This window comes from Nicrophorus vespilloides, unplaced genomic scaffold (genome assembly GCF_001412225.1).
Source record: "Nicrophorus vespilloides isolate i.1.1-1 unplaced genomic scaffold, Nicve_v1.0, whole genome shotgun sequence".
NCBI lineage: Eukaryota > Metazoa > Arthropoda > Insecta > Coleoptera > Silphidae > Nicrophorus > Nicrophorus vespilloides.
In genome coordinates, this window is record NW_017100022.1 from 30,184 (window position 1) to 50,582 (window position 20,399).

General features: G+C 30.2%; 2 protein-coding genes across 4 annotated transcripts; one reads left to right on the forward strand and one right to left on the reverse strand.

Moving 5' to 3' along the window:
• Positions 1–312: 312 nt before the first annotated feature.
• LOC108566667 (ionotropic receptor 25a) lies at positions 313–15,073 on the reverse strand. Its single transcript, XM_017926651.1, has 13 exons — positions 14,913–15,073; positions 3,486–3,614; positions 3,231–3,434; positions 2,955–3,121; positions 2,375–2,896; positions 2,125–2,322; positions 1,972–2,071; positions 1,739–1,916; positions 1,476–1,659; positions 1,301–1,422; positions 930–1,247; positions 757–878; positions 313–702 (listed from the first exon to the last, which is right to left on the reverse strand). The coding sequence occupies exons 1-13, from the start codon at positions 14,995–14,997 to the stop codon at positions 407–409; spliced, it is 2,625 nt and encodes an 874-aa protein (XP_017782140.1). The 5' UTR covers positions 14,998–15,073; the 3' UTR covers positions 313–406.
• LOC108566668 (leucine-rich repeat-containing protein 15-like) lies at positions 7,181–14,064 on the forward strand. 3 transcript variants are annotated; one of them, XM_017926655.1, is made up of 2 exons: positions 7,181–7,510; positions 11,989–14,064. In XM_017926655.1, the coding sequence occupies exon 2, from the start codon at positions 11,995–11,997 to the stop codon at positions 13,837–13,839; it is 1,845 nt and encodes a 614-aa protein (XP_017782144.1). In that variant the 5' UTR covers positions 7,181–7,510; positions 11,989–11,994; the 3' UTR covers positions 13,840–14,064. The 3 variants fall into 3 exon arrangements, with proteins under 3 accessions (XP_017782144.1, XP_017782141.1, XP_017782143.1); XM_017926652.1 differs by lacking the exon at positions 7,181–7,510 and adding an exon at positions 8,008–8,121; XM_017926654.1 differs by lacking the exon at positions 7,181–7,510 and adding an exon at positions 11,855–11,933.
• Positions 15,074–20,399: the final 5,326 nt, after the last annotated feature.

A 20,399-nucleotide genomic window follows, 5' to 3' on the forward strand; every position in this document is an offset into this window, starting at 1 on the left:
CTACTATAATGTATACTGTATTTTTATCTAACTGTCAAGCAGGGTAAGAAATGTAAGAATTTTTTGAATTACACATCCTGGATTAGGGACATGATACAGGGGCCCACCGTTAACTTTGAGCCTAGATTCGCCCCTGTGCAAGTATAATTGTATCATGATTTAGATAAATGTATCTAAATCATGAAGTTAAAAAAAAACAATAATAAAAGTAAAAGTATTTAATATATGTTATTAACATTACTAAATAGGAAAAATACATCAAAATAAAAAGTACATAATTGTAATATAGTATATTCAGTATAAGGACACAGTAACATTTTTATATTTTAGTATTTAGTGCTTTAATAAGTGCATAACTAATCATGTAGAATCATAGAATATTTTTTAGTTATATGACATATTTAATTTATGCATCAACATTTGGTAAGCGTCCTCTAGTTCTAGGATAAAGAGCAATATGTGAGACTCTCATCTTCTCCATAGTTGTTGGCTTGAAGGACTCCCCAATTGTAATTGTTCCACCATCGGGCATAGTCTTAATGAACTTGTTAGATTCGGGTTTCTCCGGATCTTGTTTCTTCTCAACTTTCGTTAATTTTTTTACTTCGTCCTGCGACTTCTTATGTCTATAATAGAAAACCTCTCCCGCCAATGTTATCATTGCTAATGCAAGGCCGAACAATGTAGCGATAAAAACACCACCTGCAAAGAAAACAACAAGTAATAATCATATATTAACTGCGTAAAATGTAATACCTAAACTCTGTAAAGTAATTCCTTCATTGTCATCAGCATTGTCGCATTCTCCTTTAACAGAATGATTCCAGTATTTTGCTTGTAAAGATTCGAAGAAACGTTCCCTTTGCAAGTCTAACATACTGTAAGTGTAATGTTAATTAATGTTAATTATCAGAGTTTACAGCACTTACACTATGCTTATAGCATCTTGTAAATGACCGCCTTGTTGAATTGCTATTGCATATGGTTTTTCAGCGAAGACCTCCCCGACTTCAGTGAAATTGCAGTTTCTCGAAATTTCATACTTAATTTCAGACGAGTCATGGATGAAAGCGAAATCTGCTTCTAAAAGCTCATCGACTTTATCAAAACCTGCTTTTGCTGTGGGCAAAGGCATTGAATCATTGATAGATATCAATATTTGGCCATACATTTCCCTAATTGGATAATCCCAGACTCGATATCTTGTATCATCTGTGGACGCATTTAAAGTTAATTCCTTCCATAATCTGTAAAGTTTATAATTCTGCAATTAACTTTTTTTTTCATAAATATTAATTACCTATAAAGTGTGTCTTCTGCGAATTTCATATTGATAAAATATTTGTGGGTCTCTGAACTTTCCACAACCGTATAGTTGATACGCGATTGCCTGGCAAGTTGTTCCAAAGATTGCACCGGCGTCTGGAAATTTATTCGTATTATTTGATACATTTACAGTTTGTATTTGAATTAACCTGCATCCTCTCAACCGTAAGAAACGCCGCCAAATTAGCTGTAAATGTGGCTAACATCAAAACCACAAACAACCAATATGATGCTACCAAAGTACGTCCTGATAAAGCTTTTGGAGCCTCTCCTCCTCCTTGAGGTGTGAATGAAGTTAAGGCAAACCAAAAGCTTTCTTTTAGATTGAATTGTCTTAAAACATTTTTTTATAAAAAAAACACAATATTATTTGAATAACACAGTATTTTCACAATATATTTTCAATATATACCTGCAAGGATAAGGATAAGCGGCTTTGTTATTTCTTGAACTATAGGGAGAGTATTTATCCAAAAACCAAACCATGAAACCAGTCACCACCAACGCTCCCACAATGCTCAACCAAACTTCTAATTTCAACACGGTCATAAACTTAAATAGCGATGTTTTTCTCACCGGTTTTCTCATTACTAATAAATTAAACAATTAAACGATATATATATAAATAATATGATAAAGTTATACCAATAGTAATTCCGACTTGTTCAAAGTAAGGAGCAATGAAATCAACGACTTCTTCGCGATCTGCGGTCATTGTTAAAGCCGCTATAGCCATATCAGTTTCCTAAAAAACGACATTGAAATTTTGCTACTTTTTTCTTTTTCAACTATTCTCACTCCTCTGACAATGTCGCCAATAACTCCATTCCAATTACCAAATTCGTCTTTTTCTCCGAACGTTCCTTTCTTCGGGATGACAATTTCGTAATCAAAGTTCATGACTTCTGAAAGTTTTTTAGCAAAGTCCAAGCAATAACCAGTCCAACGTTCGAGTCCGGTTTCGGGATCAATTTCCGGGAAACTCCAGGGCATAGCCTTGAATATATGAAAAATTAGTAACTGAAGAGATAATATTTCAATGTATTACATAAGTGGTTCCAATCCTGTAGAACGGTTTAACTTGCTTTATTTTATCTTCAATCAAGATCTCTAAGGAATCGCCTTCTAAATATTTGGCAACCACAACTGGTATACTATTACTATCTACAATTTCTATAAAGCCTTTTGTCCTCATACCAATAACCGATTGATCGTAATTGATAAATTCCTCATCCATGATCAATTGGTTCAAGGATCTCTCAATTCTTCCCCTTACATCTCTGTCGTATAATGTTTCATTGCAGGAAATGGAAATCTCTAAATCGGTTTTAGACATGCGGTTGAGGACAGTGGAAAGCAACTGAATCGTAACCGTAACTAAATTTTTTACTGCATCATTGAAGCTCTTGCAAGCGCAATTGTGTGTTTTTATCAAGCCGCAGCACATGGACTTATCGAGTGAAATTAGGTTGATGAATGGAATAAATTTATTGACCAATCGATCCCTTTGGAAGTCAGTGATCACCAGATTCCAGCGCTCAGCTAGCTTTAACAGATTTTCCTTTTCTAACTGTAACATAGCAAATGTTTAGATTTTTTTGGAACTTTATCTTTTATGATAATAATACTTGATTATATAGAGTCATCATGTTCTCCGACGAAGCTAAGAGTGCCAAGTTGTTGGGACTAGGTCTCATGTCTCGTAGTCTTTTAGCTGAAATTGGGTCCAGTTGTTCAGTGATAACCATCCGTAGGCGTGTTGTATCGATCCAATAATAAAGAGCTTGGTCAACATCTGAAAATCAGTTTAAAATCAACTAGTCTGTCATTAACACTTAAAATATTTTAGCTAGTTACAAAGAAATAAACTAATAATAAGCAATTATTTTATCTACTATATCTACCTTTAGGATCTTCGAAAACCAATGCGACATCGGTAGAATTTCTAGCATCAAGGTATTTATCCAGGAGTCTCAAAATAGGACTAATTGACAGATCTAATTTGACATACGGAACATTCATTTCGTCTGCTATATCCTTTATAACTTCGTAACCGGTTATGGAAATATCCAGAATAATGGTTCCTCCTTGCGAGAAGCCACTGCAAACTATACCACATTATTAAATAGATTATTAATGTACTTAAATTAATTATTTACGTTGTTCAAATGCTGCATTTTCATCCAAAGTTAACACAATCAAATCATATTTATTGTCCACATTATTAGACTTAAGACTATCCTCGATGTATTGCGTGTATTCCTCTTGCCCCAAGTCTTTTATTAAAACTGAAAAATAAATAATAACATGTTGGCATTAGGAAATATGAAATTTTGGATTTTTTCACGATTAGTGAAATTAACCTCGCATAGACTTCGATCAGTCCGTATTCACTACAATTCACTAATTGAGTCAAATAATAACATCTTCAATTAAAAACATTTAAAAACATTTTAATACCATAGTAATGAAACAAAAAATTAACTGCTGCAAAGTTAAAATTCATCTATTGACCATAGGTCCTTCTGCTTTCTAAAAAAATACTAGATAAAATTTTCCCTCTATACAGTCATACCTCTTTTAGTACGGTTATTCTTAGAATGTATTTAGTTCCTCGATTAGTTCTGCAACTTGGCGGAGCCGATTAACAGCAAAGTATTATTGCTCGGTGGCAATCGCAAGCTCGACAACCGAAATCCCGTCTATCGAAATCCCGACGTTTGAAATCCCGAGTGTATCGAAATCCCGACGTTCGAAATCCCGGCTGGCTCAAAATCCCGATGTTCGAAATCCAGACTATATCGAAATCCCGACAGTGTCTTTTATTTTTATAAATTTCTACAATAACATTTTTATGGTAGTCGGGATTTTGATATAGTCGGGATTTTGATTGTCGGGTTATGGTAGTCGGGATTTTGACATAATCGGGATTTCAAGCGTCGGGATTTTAATACAGCCGGGATTTCGAACGTCCGTATTTCAATAGATGATCTTTTGGTTGTCGGGCTTGCGATATAGACCCATTATTGCTATATATCTTATGATTCAGTCGCGCTCGGTTGCGGCCTCATAGAAAGGGATCCTCATATTTTAAGATGAGCACACGAGAACATTAATGCGGTCCTTCAAAAAACCAATACTTATTATTAACTATGTTGATATTTGAATTGTTAAAAGGCATCATAATTAAATTGCAACTGGGGCCTCTTAAGTGCTTACTCCGCCACTGTTATGACTTCACTTATTACGCTATAAATAAACCTATAATTATAAACTACCAATTTACTGAGAACAATTCATCATTAGTTTAAGAAATTGCATGGATTATTACATTGAGAATAGTTAGAATAATTATTTTGTTATTGTATCATATCAGTCAACAAACATTGAAATTACTATATGTCTAGATAATGAAGTTATTATGCAGAAAATAGAATTCTAAAACAATTAATCTTTTTGGCTTACCAATTTATTTAATTGCTTAGAATACAAAATGCGGCCTAGTTTGATAAGAAGTTGCAAATAAATATGTTTTTATGTGCGAATATTGCGAAAATTCATAAATGGAATATTATTATCAGGCGCATTCCTAAAACATTTACATTCAAATTTACAATCTTCAGTTAAGTTTTATTTTTTATTTATAGTAATTATATAAAAAAAAATGTAATTAGTTAGTTAAAAATACAAATGGTTTTTGAAAGTAGCATTTCTATTTTTTAATTGAATTATTATGTACTAAAAGAAAATCTGTATATAGTAAACAATAACTTGATTTGATGGATTTGTAAGGATATACACGTGAATTGCTATGTTTTTTTTAAGTGGAACCTTGCTTAGTTGCAAAAAATAGTTAACACAACTAAATTAATGCCAAATAGTTAAAAATTAATTTATAAAAAAACAACTATTGCAACATTTTGTAACAAGTTCTAGTAGATAATAATATCTATAATTATTTTTATCTGTCAATTATAACCATTCAATTGTTTTTCTATAGTCGTTTACCTATTGTTTCCGTTTTCCTTGAAGACCATAAATAAAGTTCATTGGAAAAAAACACTTTAAATTTGTATACAGCATAAGAACATAGAAAATTAATCTCGTAAACTAATAAACAAATGTTTATGTTTATGTATATGTAGTTAATTGACTGTATTATTATATAAAAGGCCAAATGACGTTTCTATATCAGTGGCGGATTAAGCATTAAGAGTATGGGGGCCCCGAGATATACTTTTCGCAAAATATATTTGATAAATTATAATTGAAGAGAAAAAGAAAATTTCCAACTAATATCTTGGATATTAAAAAATTAGCGCAGAAAATTATTTTTTATACATTATAATCTTCTTTTACCTTTATATAGACGAGTCTCTGTCGGAGATATTGATGTAACCGATTATCCGCACTATGCGAAGTACTACGGTAAACTTTTTGTTTCTTCACTTTTCATATGCAAGCCACTTTGATATTTTAATCTTAAGAGTAACAAGCTCTGAAGATTGATAATGCTTTATGTAAAAAAAATATTTATTCTTATTCTACTTTCTGCATATTTCAAATGTACATGCACATTTGTCATTTCCTTTTTGTCGGTTCTTGTGTAAAAATGTAGTATTCCATTGCGTTTTATATGGAGGCAATCAATAGAATTTAAGTTGTAAAATAATTAACCAGACATCGTAGTAAATTCTAATCCTACACGAATGATATTGACGACTTCAAAAATAAACTTTTATTAATACATAAATATGTTATTGATTTGTCCTGAAAAAAATAATATATATATATTACGTTCTGACGTATTGTTGTGGACACTAATACATTAAATAGTTATTTTTGTTATACATTTTGTATATTTTAAATGTTCAGGTATATTTCATATTTATTTTAAAAATGTGCAACATTGGAGTGTTTTAGTGAATACCAAAGTCGTTTATCTTGCATGTTATGTATTTTAATTTTATCGCTTAAAATGTGGATTTCCATTGCGTGGTAGGACAATTCCAGCAATTAAATTAAAAATATAAAATAAAACAACGATTAAAATCAAAACAATTATATGAATGATATTAACAATTTTACAAAACAAAGTAACTTTTATTCATACTAAATATATTATTGATCTGTTCTGCAAGAATAATATATTTACTTCAGAAAATGTAACGTATTTTTCTAGAGAGTTAATGAATTAATGTGATGGATTCAAAGTTGTTTTTATTATTACAAGCAGTAACTATTTCTATTCTGCATATTTACAATGTTTCAGCATATTTCATAATTATTTATTAAACAATAATGTTTTGTGTATATTTCAGTATATATCAAATGCGTGTATTGCTGTGTTCGTCAACTTTTGATGGTTTTCGTGTATAAATTTTCCATTCCATCACATTTCGCATCGGAATAACTCCAGCAAATAAATTAAAGTAATAAAATAATTGACCAGACAAAGATGTAAATGCTCAAAGTACGAATGATATTGACGAGTTCGTAAATCAAAAGCAACTTTTATTAAAACATAAACGTGTAAAGTATTTTTACGTATAAATATAATGCTTTCAAAGTTGTTTATTTTTTATTATTACATACATTCACGGTTTCTATTCTTTTTTTATTCTGCATATTTCAAATGTTTCGGTTTATAGTTAAAGCGTCTTCTACATAATTTATTGCATATTCGTTGGATATTTGCTTTCGTGTAAAAATGTCGCATTCTATTGTATTTCGATTAGGTTTTTTTTCTATTCACGCAATTGCAAATAATAGTATTTAGGCTATCGCCATATATTATAGGTACGTTATTTGTGCGGCGATAAAGATTGACGAACCGTCGTCCATTAATACCTCTGTATAGATGTCTGGTCTGGATTTTGTTGTTTGCTAAACTCGAACATACACACACATATATACCCAAGTGCTTGCACGCATTCAAGACCGGCTCAGGCAAAATAAAAGGCTTAGCCTCCTCCTCTTCTTCTTCTGCAACTCTTCTACTACACCTGTACGTGTGTTTGGATGACGAAGGTCTACAAATACACACTTCCAACAGGTTCAAAAGTGATCATCTTTTTTTTGCTTTTATTGTTCCGACTTTATCGGAATCAGTGGAAACCACTGTCCTGTCTTCTTCTTCATCGCCTTGCAGAACAAACAGCCTCTGCTAGAGCCCATTCAACACGTAAGTACATTGAGACAAACACAGTTATCACATGTAGGAAATCGATTATAATTGTTTACTTCCCTCTCCTTCATTCTCCAATTAAATAAGAGAAAAAAATCGTAACCAGTTAGAATTAAAATTTCAAAAAATAAATGCGTCGAGGAAGTTTTTCATTGAGAAAGTTACGTTGTTGGAAAGTTATCCGTTCAGGAATTTGAAAAGCCATTTTGGAACTGCTTTCGTTCCTTTTTTTGATTAATTTTTCTTTTGAAATCGAATTTCCGCAGACATTTTCTAGCCTTTCTCTCCACGGGCCGGTAACCGTTTTTGTACACAATTCTCCATCCTTTTCTGGTCCGCTCGGGATGCATTTTTTTTCCGCTCCTTCCTACCATGTATTTGAAATAGTTTTGAGCCTTGCGTTGATAATTGCGATTTGAAAGTGCTCGTATTACGTCCAGGAAAATAATTTCATTTTATCAAGTTCGTTCGGTACGAACGTTCTAAAACTAATATTATAAAAAAACAATGTGAAAAAAAACAATACCAGGGACAGAGTGGTTTGCGAAAATTCAGTTTTAATTAAACCTGTAAATTACAGTGAAGAAAATATGAGTATTATTAATTACGTAAGTAATATGAGTATTATTAATTATGTAAGAATGAATCATGTTCTTATCATTGCATTTCTTAAATACACGCATATCTCTAACTATAACTTCAAAAACACTAATTATTTATTAAAGAATGCATTTAGATATAAGTAGTGTAAAGAAATATTTTGATGATTGTTTATTGTTTACATTAATAAGTGCATGGAAATTTTTTTAAATTGATCATCTACTTCATATTGTTATTTTCAATTCTGAGTCAAAGTAATTTACATAATTATTGTTTTCGTATTTTTGTTTCGGTCTATCGTATAAGGTTAGTGGAAATTAAGTATAACAAAGCATATTTATTATTGCTGGAAAAGTTATCTGCCAGTTAAAAGTTCTTCATTGTAAAATGAACATTTTAGTTTTGAATAACTATATTCTCTGCAGGGTTATTTTGCTTGAAGAGGAGCGCATTATTGTTAGTACACTACGAGTACCAAATATCTTAGAACCACCCTAATAAGAAGTATATGCATGTTGCGTAATATTATCTACAACTTCGCTATAGAATAAGTTTTATAAAAGTTAAGCAGCATCTATCAAGGATAGTATTTTAATGGGCACGTTTTGCTAACACGTGAAAAGTAGAACGGAAACGTTTAGTAGCATTTAAGCAAATCACATTCACATAACACAACATTCACAAGACTATTGAAGGATTTCGTGTACATAACCAATAAGAACATGTATAAGACAAATTTAATTAGAAAAAAAATACCAAAAATAATTATATTTTCTAATAATTGAACAAAACACGATTCGCGATCCAATTAATTTTTACATGAACACGTTAATCAAACAAAAAAAATATTTCTCTGAAAACTATATAAATCAAATTACTTATGAGAATTAAATTGACGTCTTTGTTAACCAAAAGAAATTTGTGTTTTTTCATAAATAACATTATTACTTTTGAACGTATAAATGCACGAATTAATTATATAATAAATTATAAAAACATGTATTTAATGCGCGAAATATAGTGATTTTATAATTGTAATGATTTGTTTATTTGTGAAACCAGGAACGTTGGTTAATGAATGTTTTCTTTTAAATCCTCGAAATCTTCCTTGATTGCACTTTATAATCTTCAAAATTATTAATAAAAAAATCCCTGCATGTTTTGAATGTGCTTGCGGTTGTATAAATTACAATCGTGTTTTTTTATTGACTGAAAAGAACTCGGAGTCGTAGTTTCAAGTTCGTAAACAAGTTTTCCATATTAATGAATTATCGAAGGAAAAATAACAACTGTAATAGTTATATGCATTTCGTTTGTATTTTATATGGGATCTTCATTAAAATATACAACAGTATATACTTAATTTATAGTAAGAAAATTCATAACGTAATTTAATTTAATTACTGACTGCAGTCTTTCAGCCATAAAATTAATTATTTTTATTAATTAAATTTCCCTAGGGAGGTGCGGACTGATCTAAGCAAATTTCCAAATGAATTTTATGAATTGTATAGGGGAAGCGCCAAATGATTAAATATTTTTAAGGGAAGCGTAATAACATCAAGTTTGGAAACCACTGGTCTATAGTCTTTTGGTCATAATTGACGCAATTATTATTTTATTTAAACATATTAAATTATATTAGTCTTTAAATATTATTTAAACAACTTCTTAACCTCATTTACTTTGTGTTAGAATGAAAGCAACCTAACTAATTGATAAATATAGTAATTAATATATTTATAAACAAGGTCATTTTTACTTCTATATATATATAAATGTTCTATTTTCGCTTCAAAATATTTATAAAAATTTCGAATGTAAGTTCTTATTATACATAAATAGACCAATATCTGAGTAAATAGAAAATAACAAATGTTTACCATCAGGGTCGTATTTAACATACAAAGCTCATTATACTCAATTAAAAACCAAACAATAAACATTATCATTACTTTATTAGAATAGCCGTTACGATATAAATTAGGCTAAGCTACTAAATGTGCACATTTTGAATATATTATCATACATATTATTTTCATTAAAAATGATTCTATTCTATTATTACAACTATATAATTATTTCTAATTTCAATTACATTGTTATAAATATTAATTCAACACTGGTGTTTTTCTGATATATTTTTATTAATTAGAAAATAATCGTTTTAAGTAAACATTTTTGGAACTAACATTTAAATCTTTGGAAAAAACCTTGTTGAATTATTTATAGCAGGCAAACTTGTTCGTTATTGTGATCGATTATTTCCTATATAAACTGATTGCGATCGAGTATTCTACTTAAAATGTGATCTATTGAAATGAAGTTTTTGCCACCTCTGATCTGTTGTATAGCAAATAAAGTTCTTTGTAAAATGATTTATCTTTACTATAATCAGCTTTTTTTGTACTTTGACTCGTATATATATCCATTAACGTATTTAGAAATATTTAATTCTTAAATTATTTGTTCATTAATAATTGGTTTACATTTTGTTTTTGTTTTTTAATTTCCTGATATTTAAATAAATAATAAACCATTTTACTAAAGTGTCGTCGTCTTTGTCTCGCTTAATTATTTATGTTTAATCTTGGGTGTTTCGGAAATTCCAAAACCACATTTAGTAAAGTATAATGTTAATGATTTATTTACCAGAATAAAATTAAGTAAAGTCCCAAATTGAATTTTATTTGTTTTGATGTATCAAGTTATGAATGCATATATTTACATAATTCTATCAACTTTTATTTACATACAACTAAGTGCATTTATTTAATTATTTATATGAAAATACAAGGATTATTTACATTTATCACCTTTTTTATGAATATGTAATAACGTTTCGATTCAAAGTTGATGCAATTTTAAGTATTTCATCATCTATGTTAACTTCTTGTAAAACATAACATTTGTATGGAAAATATGTACAGTGGAACCTCGTTTAATCCGTTCCAAAATTTCCGGATTTTTACTCATATAGTAAAACATATTACAGATAATATGTGTACACAAGTTTTAAAAATGTTGTAAAAGGGACTTCTTTTCTCATCGTCTCTCGTTATGCGAAACATCGTTCGTTAAGCGATTCATTTTTCTCGCTTAAACGAAATGCTCGTTATGTGAGGTGCTCATTAAGCGAGATTCCACTGTATTTTCATTATGTAAACGTAATAACAAGTAATAAAAAATCACAAGATACAAAACAATAAAATAGGAATAGAACTTAGTCTTAGATCACAATTATTGTTTTCCCCTTTTTATGTTTTCATTTCTTTGTTATAAATATGTTTATTATAATTACCTCATTAATTATCTGTAAATTTAATTTGCGGTTTCTTTAATTAATTTTAACATTATTCATGCATGTTATTTTTAATTTAATCGCTCTGATTATTGCATTCTTACGAAATTCCCCATAATATTTTGCGTGCTAATTGAGTTGCATAACAAAATATAATTTATTAGGATAGGTTTAAGCAAAATACCTCATTAATTATTCGCAGTAAATTTTCTAAAATAAAAAGTTGTGTTTCAATTTATTTATCTATTTTTTATATATTACTACGTTGTTTGAAAAAACGTTAATAACAAACTTCCTACTTCTGCTATTACCATTTCCATAATTGTTAGCGCTACGAATACTATCGAGAATCTGCTTAAATTATGAATAATCACTTAAGCGTCACGCTAAAAAAACGTATAATTACCGACAATTACATAAATATAAGCGAGCGACGACCACTTTACGTTTCTTTTGAATTTGTAGTTCGTGTGTCTACTTGGTGCTATATCTGCTGGTTCCAAATAATTTAAAACTATTGTATTTTAGTAAATTTTCTTTAAATCTTTTACTAATATATTTTATTTTGTTTTAGTTCAAGATGAGATGGGCGCTATTCCTGCTTTCCATAAACCTGCTACATCTTCACGCGATTGGATGCAGGAAGGAACTGTTCTACCATCATGTCTACAGATACGGATATGAGATCTTCTGCGACCATAACAATCACCAGGAACTGTACGAAACTTCCGTCTATAACGAAATCATGCTCACAATAACCGAATCCAACGTTAAGTTAAACCCGACACTCTTCAAAAACATCAAACGCATTCGTGAATTGAATATCACCAACTCCCACATCACGTTCGAAAACAGCACGAATTTCGAGTATCTATCTCAACTGGAAACCTTGAGTTTAACGCATAATAAATTGAAGGCTTTAGAGCTGAACCTCCTCGATGGACTGGTTACTCTTAAAAACTTAAACTTGCAGTTCAATTATTTAACCGGTTTTGCTGATGGTACTTTCAGAGATTTATTAGCTATGGAGGCTTTGAACTTGAGTCATAACAGCTTAACCGATCTGACAGGATTGAACATCTGCGAATTGGAGAGTCTGCAACAATTGGATTTATCGAATAACGCTTTGACGAGCTTACAAAACAATTCGTTCTCTTGTTTAGTTAATCTAGAAAAACTCAAATTGGATAACAATTATCTCAGTGTTTTAGATCACATCTCCAGCATTCGTTTGAGCGAAATCCATTTGAGGTTCAACTTTATTTCAAAAATTGGCATTTTGAATACAACTAACTTGCTGAAACTCGACTTGGAAGGGAACAGATTGATAAATTTAGGTAGCAAAAACTTTAGCGAACTTATAAACCTGACATTTTTAAACTTGAGAAATAATTCCATTGAGTTTATTGATAAAGAAACCTTCACGAACAACAAGAAAATCACGAATTTGATGCTGGGTCACAATAGGTTAGGATTCATTCACCTAAATATACCTTCTTTGGAAGTGCTAGATTTACGTTTAAATCAGTTCTATGTGTTTGGAGATAAACTGAAGCTACTAACTAGTCTGAAGAGTATTGATTTATCTCAGAATAAGATAATGAAAGTTGACAATAATACTTTTAAAAATTTACACTCATTGCGAGAACTGAATTTGTCTAACAATAAATTCAATAATATTTCATTAAATTTTATGACTGACTCTCACCTGAACGTACTCAATTTTTCGCATAATAATCTCAGTGTTTTGAGTGAAGATACTTTTAAAAACTTAAAGAATTTGCACACTTTAGACATGTCGTTCAATCAGTTGGGTTATTTGAATGGAAGTATTTTTGGTAACTTGGAGAACTTGGAGATTCTGAATATAAGTTATAACAAATTGAAAGTTTTGGATTACAAGGTTTTGGAACCTTTGGAGAATCTGCACGTCCTAGTCTTGGAAGGAAATCTTCTTGAAAATGTAGATTACAGCTCGATCATCAGTGAACTACCCAATTTGGATGTACTCAGTGTTAAGAACAATCTGTTGACTTGTGATTTCATCGCTGGAATGATTAGGTACTTCAGGGATAACGACATCAAATATACAATTAATGAAGACTTTCAATATGATAAAGAAAACGTGGCTGGGATTTACTGTAAAGAAACTGATGATAAGATATCCTCTTTGCAAGATACTATTGGGGTTGTTTTGAACAACACGAAAATGCTGAATGAATTGTATAATATTTCCCATGAGAAGAACTACATTTCGTTGAGCGGAACCACGATTGCTATGATAATAGTAACATTCATAATTTGTTTCTCAGTATTTTGTATTTTAGTCTATAAATTCGCCGTGTGGAAGCGGAGGAAAGATTACATCATAGACGAACTGGAGTTAATGAGCAGCAAAGGTCCATATAAAAGATTCGCAAATTGATTGATTGAAACGAAATAATACACCGAACAAATGTATGCTGTAAATTACCGTCATTAGAAGTAATTATTGTATAGCAATTGCATAAGAATTTCCCAATTGACCACAAAGGAGAGTTATGTAAGCGACTCGCACTGACGATATTTGTGATGATTGTGATATTGGTTGGAAATTGGAAAATAAGTTAATATATTTGTAAATTGAACCGTTTTTGAATAAATTTCTCACCAAAATATTTAAGAATAAGCCATATGTAAAGAAAAACTCATTAAATACATTACATCCTTTAATTGAAATGTTTCCTAAGTATTATTTCTATTTGGAAATAAATTATAGTTTTTTTTTGGTAGCTGCAATCACCAAAAATAATAATTTTATGTTTTCTAATTTACAGACCTGAACAATAAGTAAAACTCTTAACAGCAAATAGTACTTGTTTGAAACATATCATAATAACCTAATTATTACGCGATTATATTTAATCTTTATTAAAATTTAGTGCAAGTGTACAAAGTATACAATTAAAACAATTAAAATTGTCACTTTTATGTAATGATAATTAGATTTTTGTGATGTTTTTTTAAATATCATTTTATGTAATTCTAAAATTTATGTTATGTATTTAGAAAATATTATGTCACTTAATAAGATAAGATAATAACCGTAATAAGAAATTATGTACTTAATTTATGAATGGTTTAACTTAAATTATTGTATAATAAAACAACAATTTTTCAAAAACTTGAAATAAAGTTTAAGGAACTACTTACTCTTAAGAAAATAATCACATTTTTAATACGAATCCGTTAATTATAACAATAAGTCATGGATAAAATCATAAATGTCTTTTGTAGATAAATATTGTAGTTATTTTTAAATTTGACGACTATATTAAATAAGTTAAACACGGCAAAACTCTGGATATACTTGATGGGTGACAATTACAGTAGAATTGTTAGAATAGCTAGTAAATAACCAAATATTAATATAGTAGATTTTCTTAATATGACTTAATATGATTGTTTTTAAAACAATTTGTCCAAATATAGGAAATCTGCTTGATGGTAAAAACTTACTGAATTTGATGAATTTATCTTGACCGCAAACAATTTTCATTAGCGAAATGATAATTAGAATCCAAGTGGACGTCTTCGAACCCATCGCGATTGGAACTGAATATGGAAATGTACAGTTTCGAGTTGGAACCTATCCGTCGAGTTAGGGGCGTTAAACAAATGACACGCGTCGTAGAGAAAGAAAAATCAAGATCGCCATCACGAGATCCTGAATAATTAATAATTGTAATGGCCTCAAACGTGCGAGGCATAAGGGCGAAAACGTTTCCGAACGCTCACTGTATTTACATTGGATTGATTTGTGGCTACCGTCGTTAGGGGGTGTAGGGGTGTTCCCTAAACGCCTCGCACGAACTACTCTATAATTTGATTATTGAAGTCTTTATGAAAGTTTAACAGGCAGATTTCCGTGCACAATCCGATACACTGAATTACACATGAACTAAATCATATACGCTTTAGCATTTTATGTATTATTTATTCATTTGGTAAAGGGAAAACGGTAATTCATCCGCAGTTTCTCTTTTTATTATTTCCAAGAATATTTTGTGTTTTTCATAAGAATTGAAATGGTTTAGAATATTCAATTTTTGCTGTAAATACTATCTACTTTCAATAAATATCCTTGTTAGATCGCACTTGTTTTGTATTTACAATTATTTCTATAGTAAAGTAAAATTATAACTAATGACCGTGCATTTGGATATGAATTATATACTATAATAAGGTATATTTTAATAAATGTTTTAGCTCAAAATGATTGATGAACTTACGAAATTGAATACGAATTTTGTTATTGAAATACTTCAGCAATTCCAAGACTAGTTTATTTTACGGTGTTTTTTTCCGCTGATGGAATTGCTGCACCAGTTCCTTCATATGAAGAAGATTGACGAGCAAAAGACTCGTAATCACCAATACCGCATCCGTATTTATAACAAATATTTTGATTTATTCTACTTGAATTTCAAAATTTAAAAACTGAAATTACCTCAAAGGTATTGAATCCTGTAGAGCAAGGGTAGCCAACAAGTCGATCGGGATCAACCGATCGATCGCGAAATCGATACTAAATATTTATATTTTTTTACATAAGTAGACTTAGCATGTATTTCACACCTCCTCCCCCCATTTAGACTACGCCTATCACAACAAGTCGATCGCGACACATTTTTAAGATAAAGGGTAGATCATATGTTCACAAAAGTTGGCTAACCCTGCTATATAATATGTGTAAACTATATATACACCCCAACATTGGTTGCCTAGATGTTGATTGATGAGAGCGCCTCGTTGATTGATGAGATGTAGTATGAACAAAAAAATGAGACAAATAACAAACAAAAAACATACAATACTTTAATTATAATGGGATTTATAGAAAACCAACTTTAAAAAAAATGGGTGATCTCAACTTTTCTACGGTTTAAACCGGTTTTCGAATTTTCACAAAAAAATACAAAATAAAAAAATGTGAAATTAAGATCTCCAAAAAAAAAAAATATAAAAAAAACTTATTTTTTTTTAGAATATTACATAAATCTACAACAAAATAAAATTTACAATCTCTATTTCATCTTCTTTACCAATTAAGAATAAGACTTAATTCCTTCCTGATTTTCAATAACCTGTTTTTTAAAGTAAGTTTTTTACTTGAAATGTGACTAAATTTCTTCATATCGCGAATGGTCAAATTTTCCAAAAATTCAATACAGTACTTAAATGTTAAATTATGTATGTTTGTATTGTTGCAATAATAATTATTGTAAGTTTCTTAAAAAAATGAGAATATGTCGCCGAGTTGTCTCATGTCATTGGTGATTTGCGAGATAATTTTGGGTTCATAGAGATTGAAATTACTTTTTACATTTTTTGTTTTTCTTATATTCTAGTTTTACTTTTTTGTAATTTTCTCATTATGTATGCCCCAATAATTTTAATAATCACAACAAGAAAATTAAAACACAAACAACATTTTATTAAAAAAAATCATCGCTGAAAATGTGTATAGAAATTTGTCAATTTAAACCCAATATAACGAATTCGCATACATTGTTTTGGTATAATCATAACTGAATGCAAGATTAAGAGGAAAGGAAAGCAATTTAATTTGGGCACGGAAATGCCTTCGGTCACTTCGTGAATATTGTCACGACCCGAGGATTCCGAACGGGGATTTTCTATCATATTTATTCGCTCTCTGATTAAGCTCGACCATTTTTCGAATAAACACAATTACTTTAATTAAGCAAAATTCTTTAAGAAATTTGAAAAGTATACATCAATTATATTAATATATTTACTGAAGTGTTTGAGACTGTTTAATTAATTACTTTAAATATTAAAACTTAGCTTAATAATTTTGTTCATTTGTTCATTTTGTGCATTTCAGAATCTTAAAAAGCTCACTTGGTGAATCTGCAGAAAAATTATTTCTCAATTACGAGTAATATTCTGGAACAGATTATGCTCGAGGTTCCAATGTACTTGGCTAATGATAGAGTGTTACAAATTAAAGACTTGAATTGACGTGATATTTTATTAATGTTGTTTTCATGTATTTTAAATAGATTAATCTGTCTATATTACTATTATTGTTGTAAAGATATATTTCTATATCTTCCTGAAATATAAGCTTTTTACATATTACTTCTCTTACAGTTTGCATACATTAAAGATATTAATAATTGAATGCGAAAATATATGTAATTAAGCTTACATCGTGAACATTTATAATACTGACAATTATAGTAAATTCATTCAAAGCGATCATGATTGATTTATAATAATACAGGTACTCCTCACTTTACAACCGACCGTTAAGCTAATTGGTCGATAAGCAAGGAGTTTACACTGAGGATCGTTGTGAGATTATAAAAAATATACACCGACACTCGGGATTCTCGAATTGCAGGTCGAAATCGATTGATTGTAAGAGCGAGTGGTCGTTGATAGGTCGTTAAGTCAGTACAACAATACCTTGCAAAGTGCGGCCTAGATCAAACAGAAAATCAGTACAGTGCGCTTAGAAAAATTGTAAAGAAACTTGTAAATCAGAATTGAGCAAAATAAAATTAAAGTTTAGTTTTATTTTTCATATTATGTTATATTGTTAAGTATTTATTATGTTTCTTGCAATAAATATAATTATTATTAAAAATAAATGTAAAAAATATTTGTTATCTATAAATTAACGTTGTTTTAGTAAAATCTTTATGAAAACCGGTATTTCAAGAAATTTATGTACACTGGAACCTCCAACGAACAAAATTAATTGTAAGAAAAGTGTCTCGCTTAACGAGCGACGTTTTGCATGATGAGTGAAGATGAGAAGAGAAGTCTCAGATTGCGCGCCGCGCTTATTTTTGAGACTTGTATACACATATTATGTGTAAAAATCCGGAAATTTTGGAACGGATTAAACTCGTTAAACGAGGTATAAATTTTCGGGTAAATGTACACCGTAACTTCATAGTTTTGAAGAATGTGAAACTATTGGGGGTGAATAAATAATAATGTTACAATAACTTTAAAACATATATAATAATGAGGTTCTTTACTTAATTGTAACACGGTAAAATTATTACCAAACAATTGTTTTAAAGGATACATATACTAAGACTAAACAGGACAAATTCTATGAAAGACTATAAATCTTAAGATTAAACACACATAAATATTTACAATTTAAAATTATTTTGTATGTACATTAATAACAGCTTCCAATCTCCTAATCAATTATTTACAATTATATTCATTGTTGTTGTTTACTGAAAAATAAAAATTGTAACGTGGTAAAATAGACAACGCAGCAAATACACTCCACGGTGCAACTATGCTTCAAAATCACGAAGGAAGACGGTCGAGGTCTCCAGTTGAAGATATTTAATATATATTTGTGTGCTACAAGAGGACGCTGTTGGTGCTGTAGAAGAGCCATAGCCCATCGTCGGAGAAGAAGTGTGTTGATCTTAGAAAGCATTTATAAGAGTTCTTCCTCTCAGAAAAAGGAAGTGGCACCCTGAACCTTCACAAATGACGGACTCACGCCCAGCCGATGTAGAAGATTTTGTATATTTTTTTTTCGTACACGAAGCACCCACGTGTTACAATTGGCGACCAACAGGGGCGACGTGTGGAAGAATAGTTAAATTGTAATTAAAAGGTATGATTTTTGAGAAGTTTATTTTTTTGTTGGTACGGTTTATTCAGAACGATAGTCATTCATTTTTTTGTTATTGCTTATCAGTTTCAATTCAGTTTATTCAAATTTGGAGACGTTTTCTTTTTACAAGAGTTTATTTTCATTTTGGTTTAGTTTTGATAGAAATTTAAAATATAAACATGGATGTATAAAGACTCTTGAAAGATGAATGCACAATCAGTTGAAAAGTAGACTTGCGCCTCTTCTATTGCAAGAAACTGGGGAGGTACTAAGTCCCATAACGGCGGTGTCATACGACTGGAACGAGGAGATTGCAGTCTTTAAGCGGAAGATTGAATTTTTGGCGTTTTCATGGCTCATATGATTCAATCTCGGCACAGTGGATTGAAACGAAGTTGATCCATTTAAATGCACGCTTGGTAAGGTTTCCTGAAGAATTGAGGACTCTGTTGAGGATGATGTCAAAAATTAGTTATTAAAGAAGAAAATGACTATCAGGTGAAAGAAGAAAATGATAATGTCATGTCATTGTCATTGTCATTGAGATAAATTATCCAAACATTTCAGCTGCTTGCAACTGAAATGTTTGGATAATTTATCTCAATTCAAAGATGATCCTTGAATCATCTATAAGAAAAATTGAATCTGAAGAAGATGATGATGTGCCACTCACCTCAAGAAAGAAGGTGAAGAAAGAGAAAAGAAAAAAATATGGTTCAGATGTTGAAGAAGAAGAAAAAGAAGAGATTCAAGAAGAAGAGGTCAAGAAGAAAAAGAAGTTGAAAAAGGAGAAAACTTATAAGGTCAAGAAAGAAAAGAAGGCAAAGAAAGAGAAAAGCAAAAAGCGGAAAAAGTACAATTCAATGGATGAAGATGTTAAACATAAGTATTGTTATGAAATTAATTATGTCCATATGGGTTCGCATACCGATGAAGACACGTCGCACGCTAAATCTTCTATTAGAATCAACTGCCTTTGAAATTTATTTTTTTCACACACAGAAACGATATCATCAATATTCTGTATGTATATAGTCAGCAATGAAGTCACTTTTATTGAGCCAGAAATGATTTTCAGATATTCCGGTGTAATTCTTAGAAAAGATCCGAACCTTCAGCAAAAAAAAACCTTGAATTCCCCTACTCTTTATCCCCACTCCTTTTGCAAAAACATTACATTCGTGACTGTATAAATAGCAAGTACAATAGTTAAGATGCTTCAAACATTGGCCTTAATTTAGAATTTTGATAATACCATTTAGAATCCAAACTTTGAATTAATTAAACACTTTTTGCACAATGAGTATCGACGTACTAAAAAC

Bases quoted from the DNA above. Each gene is read 5' to 3' on its own strand.
- LOC108566667 (XM_017926651.1), bottom strand. From the start codon at position 14,997: ATGGGTTCGAAGACGTCCACTTGGATTCTAATTATCATTTCGCTAATG. The intron at 3,615-14,912 runs GTAAGTTTTTAC...TTTATTTTTCAG, and splicing joins AGATAAATTCATCAAATTCA to TTTTAATAAAAGACTTGGGG. The intron at 1,660-1,738 runs GTATATATTGAA...AAATGTTTTAAG, and splicing joins GCTTATCCTTATCCTTGCAG to ACAATTCAATCTAAAAGAAA.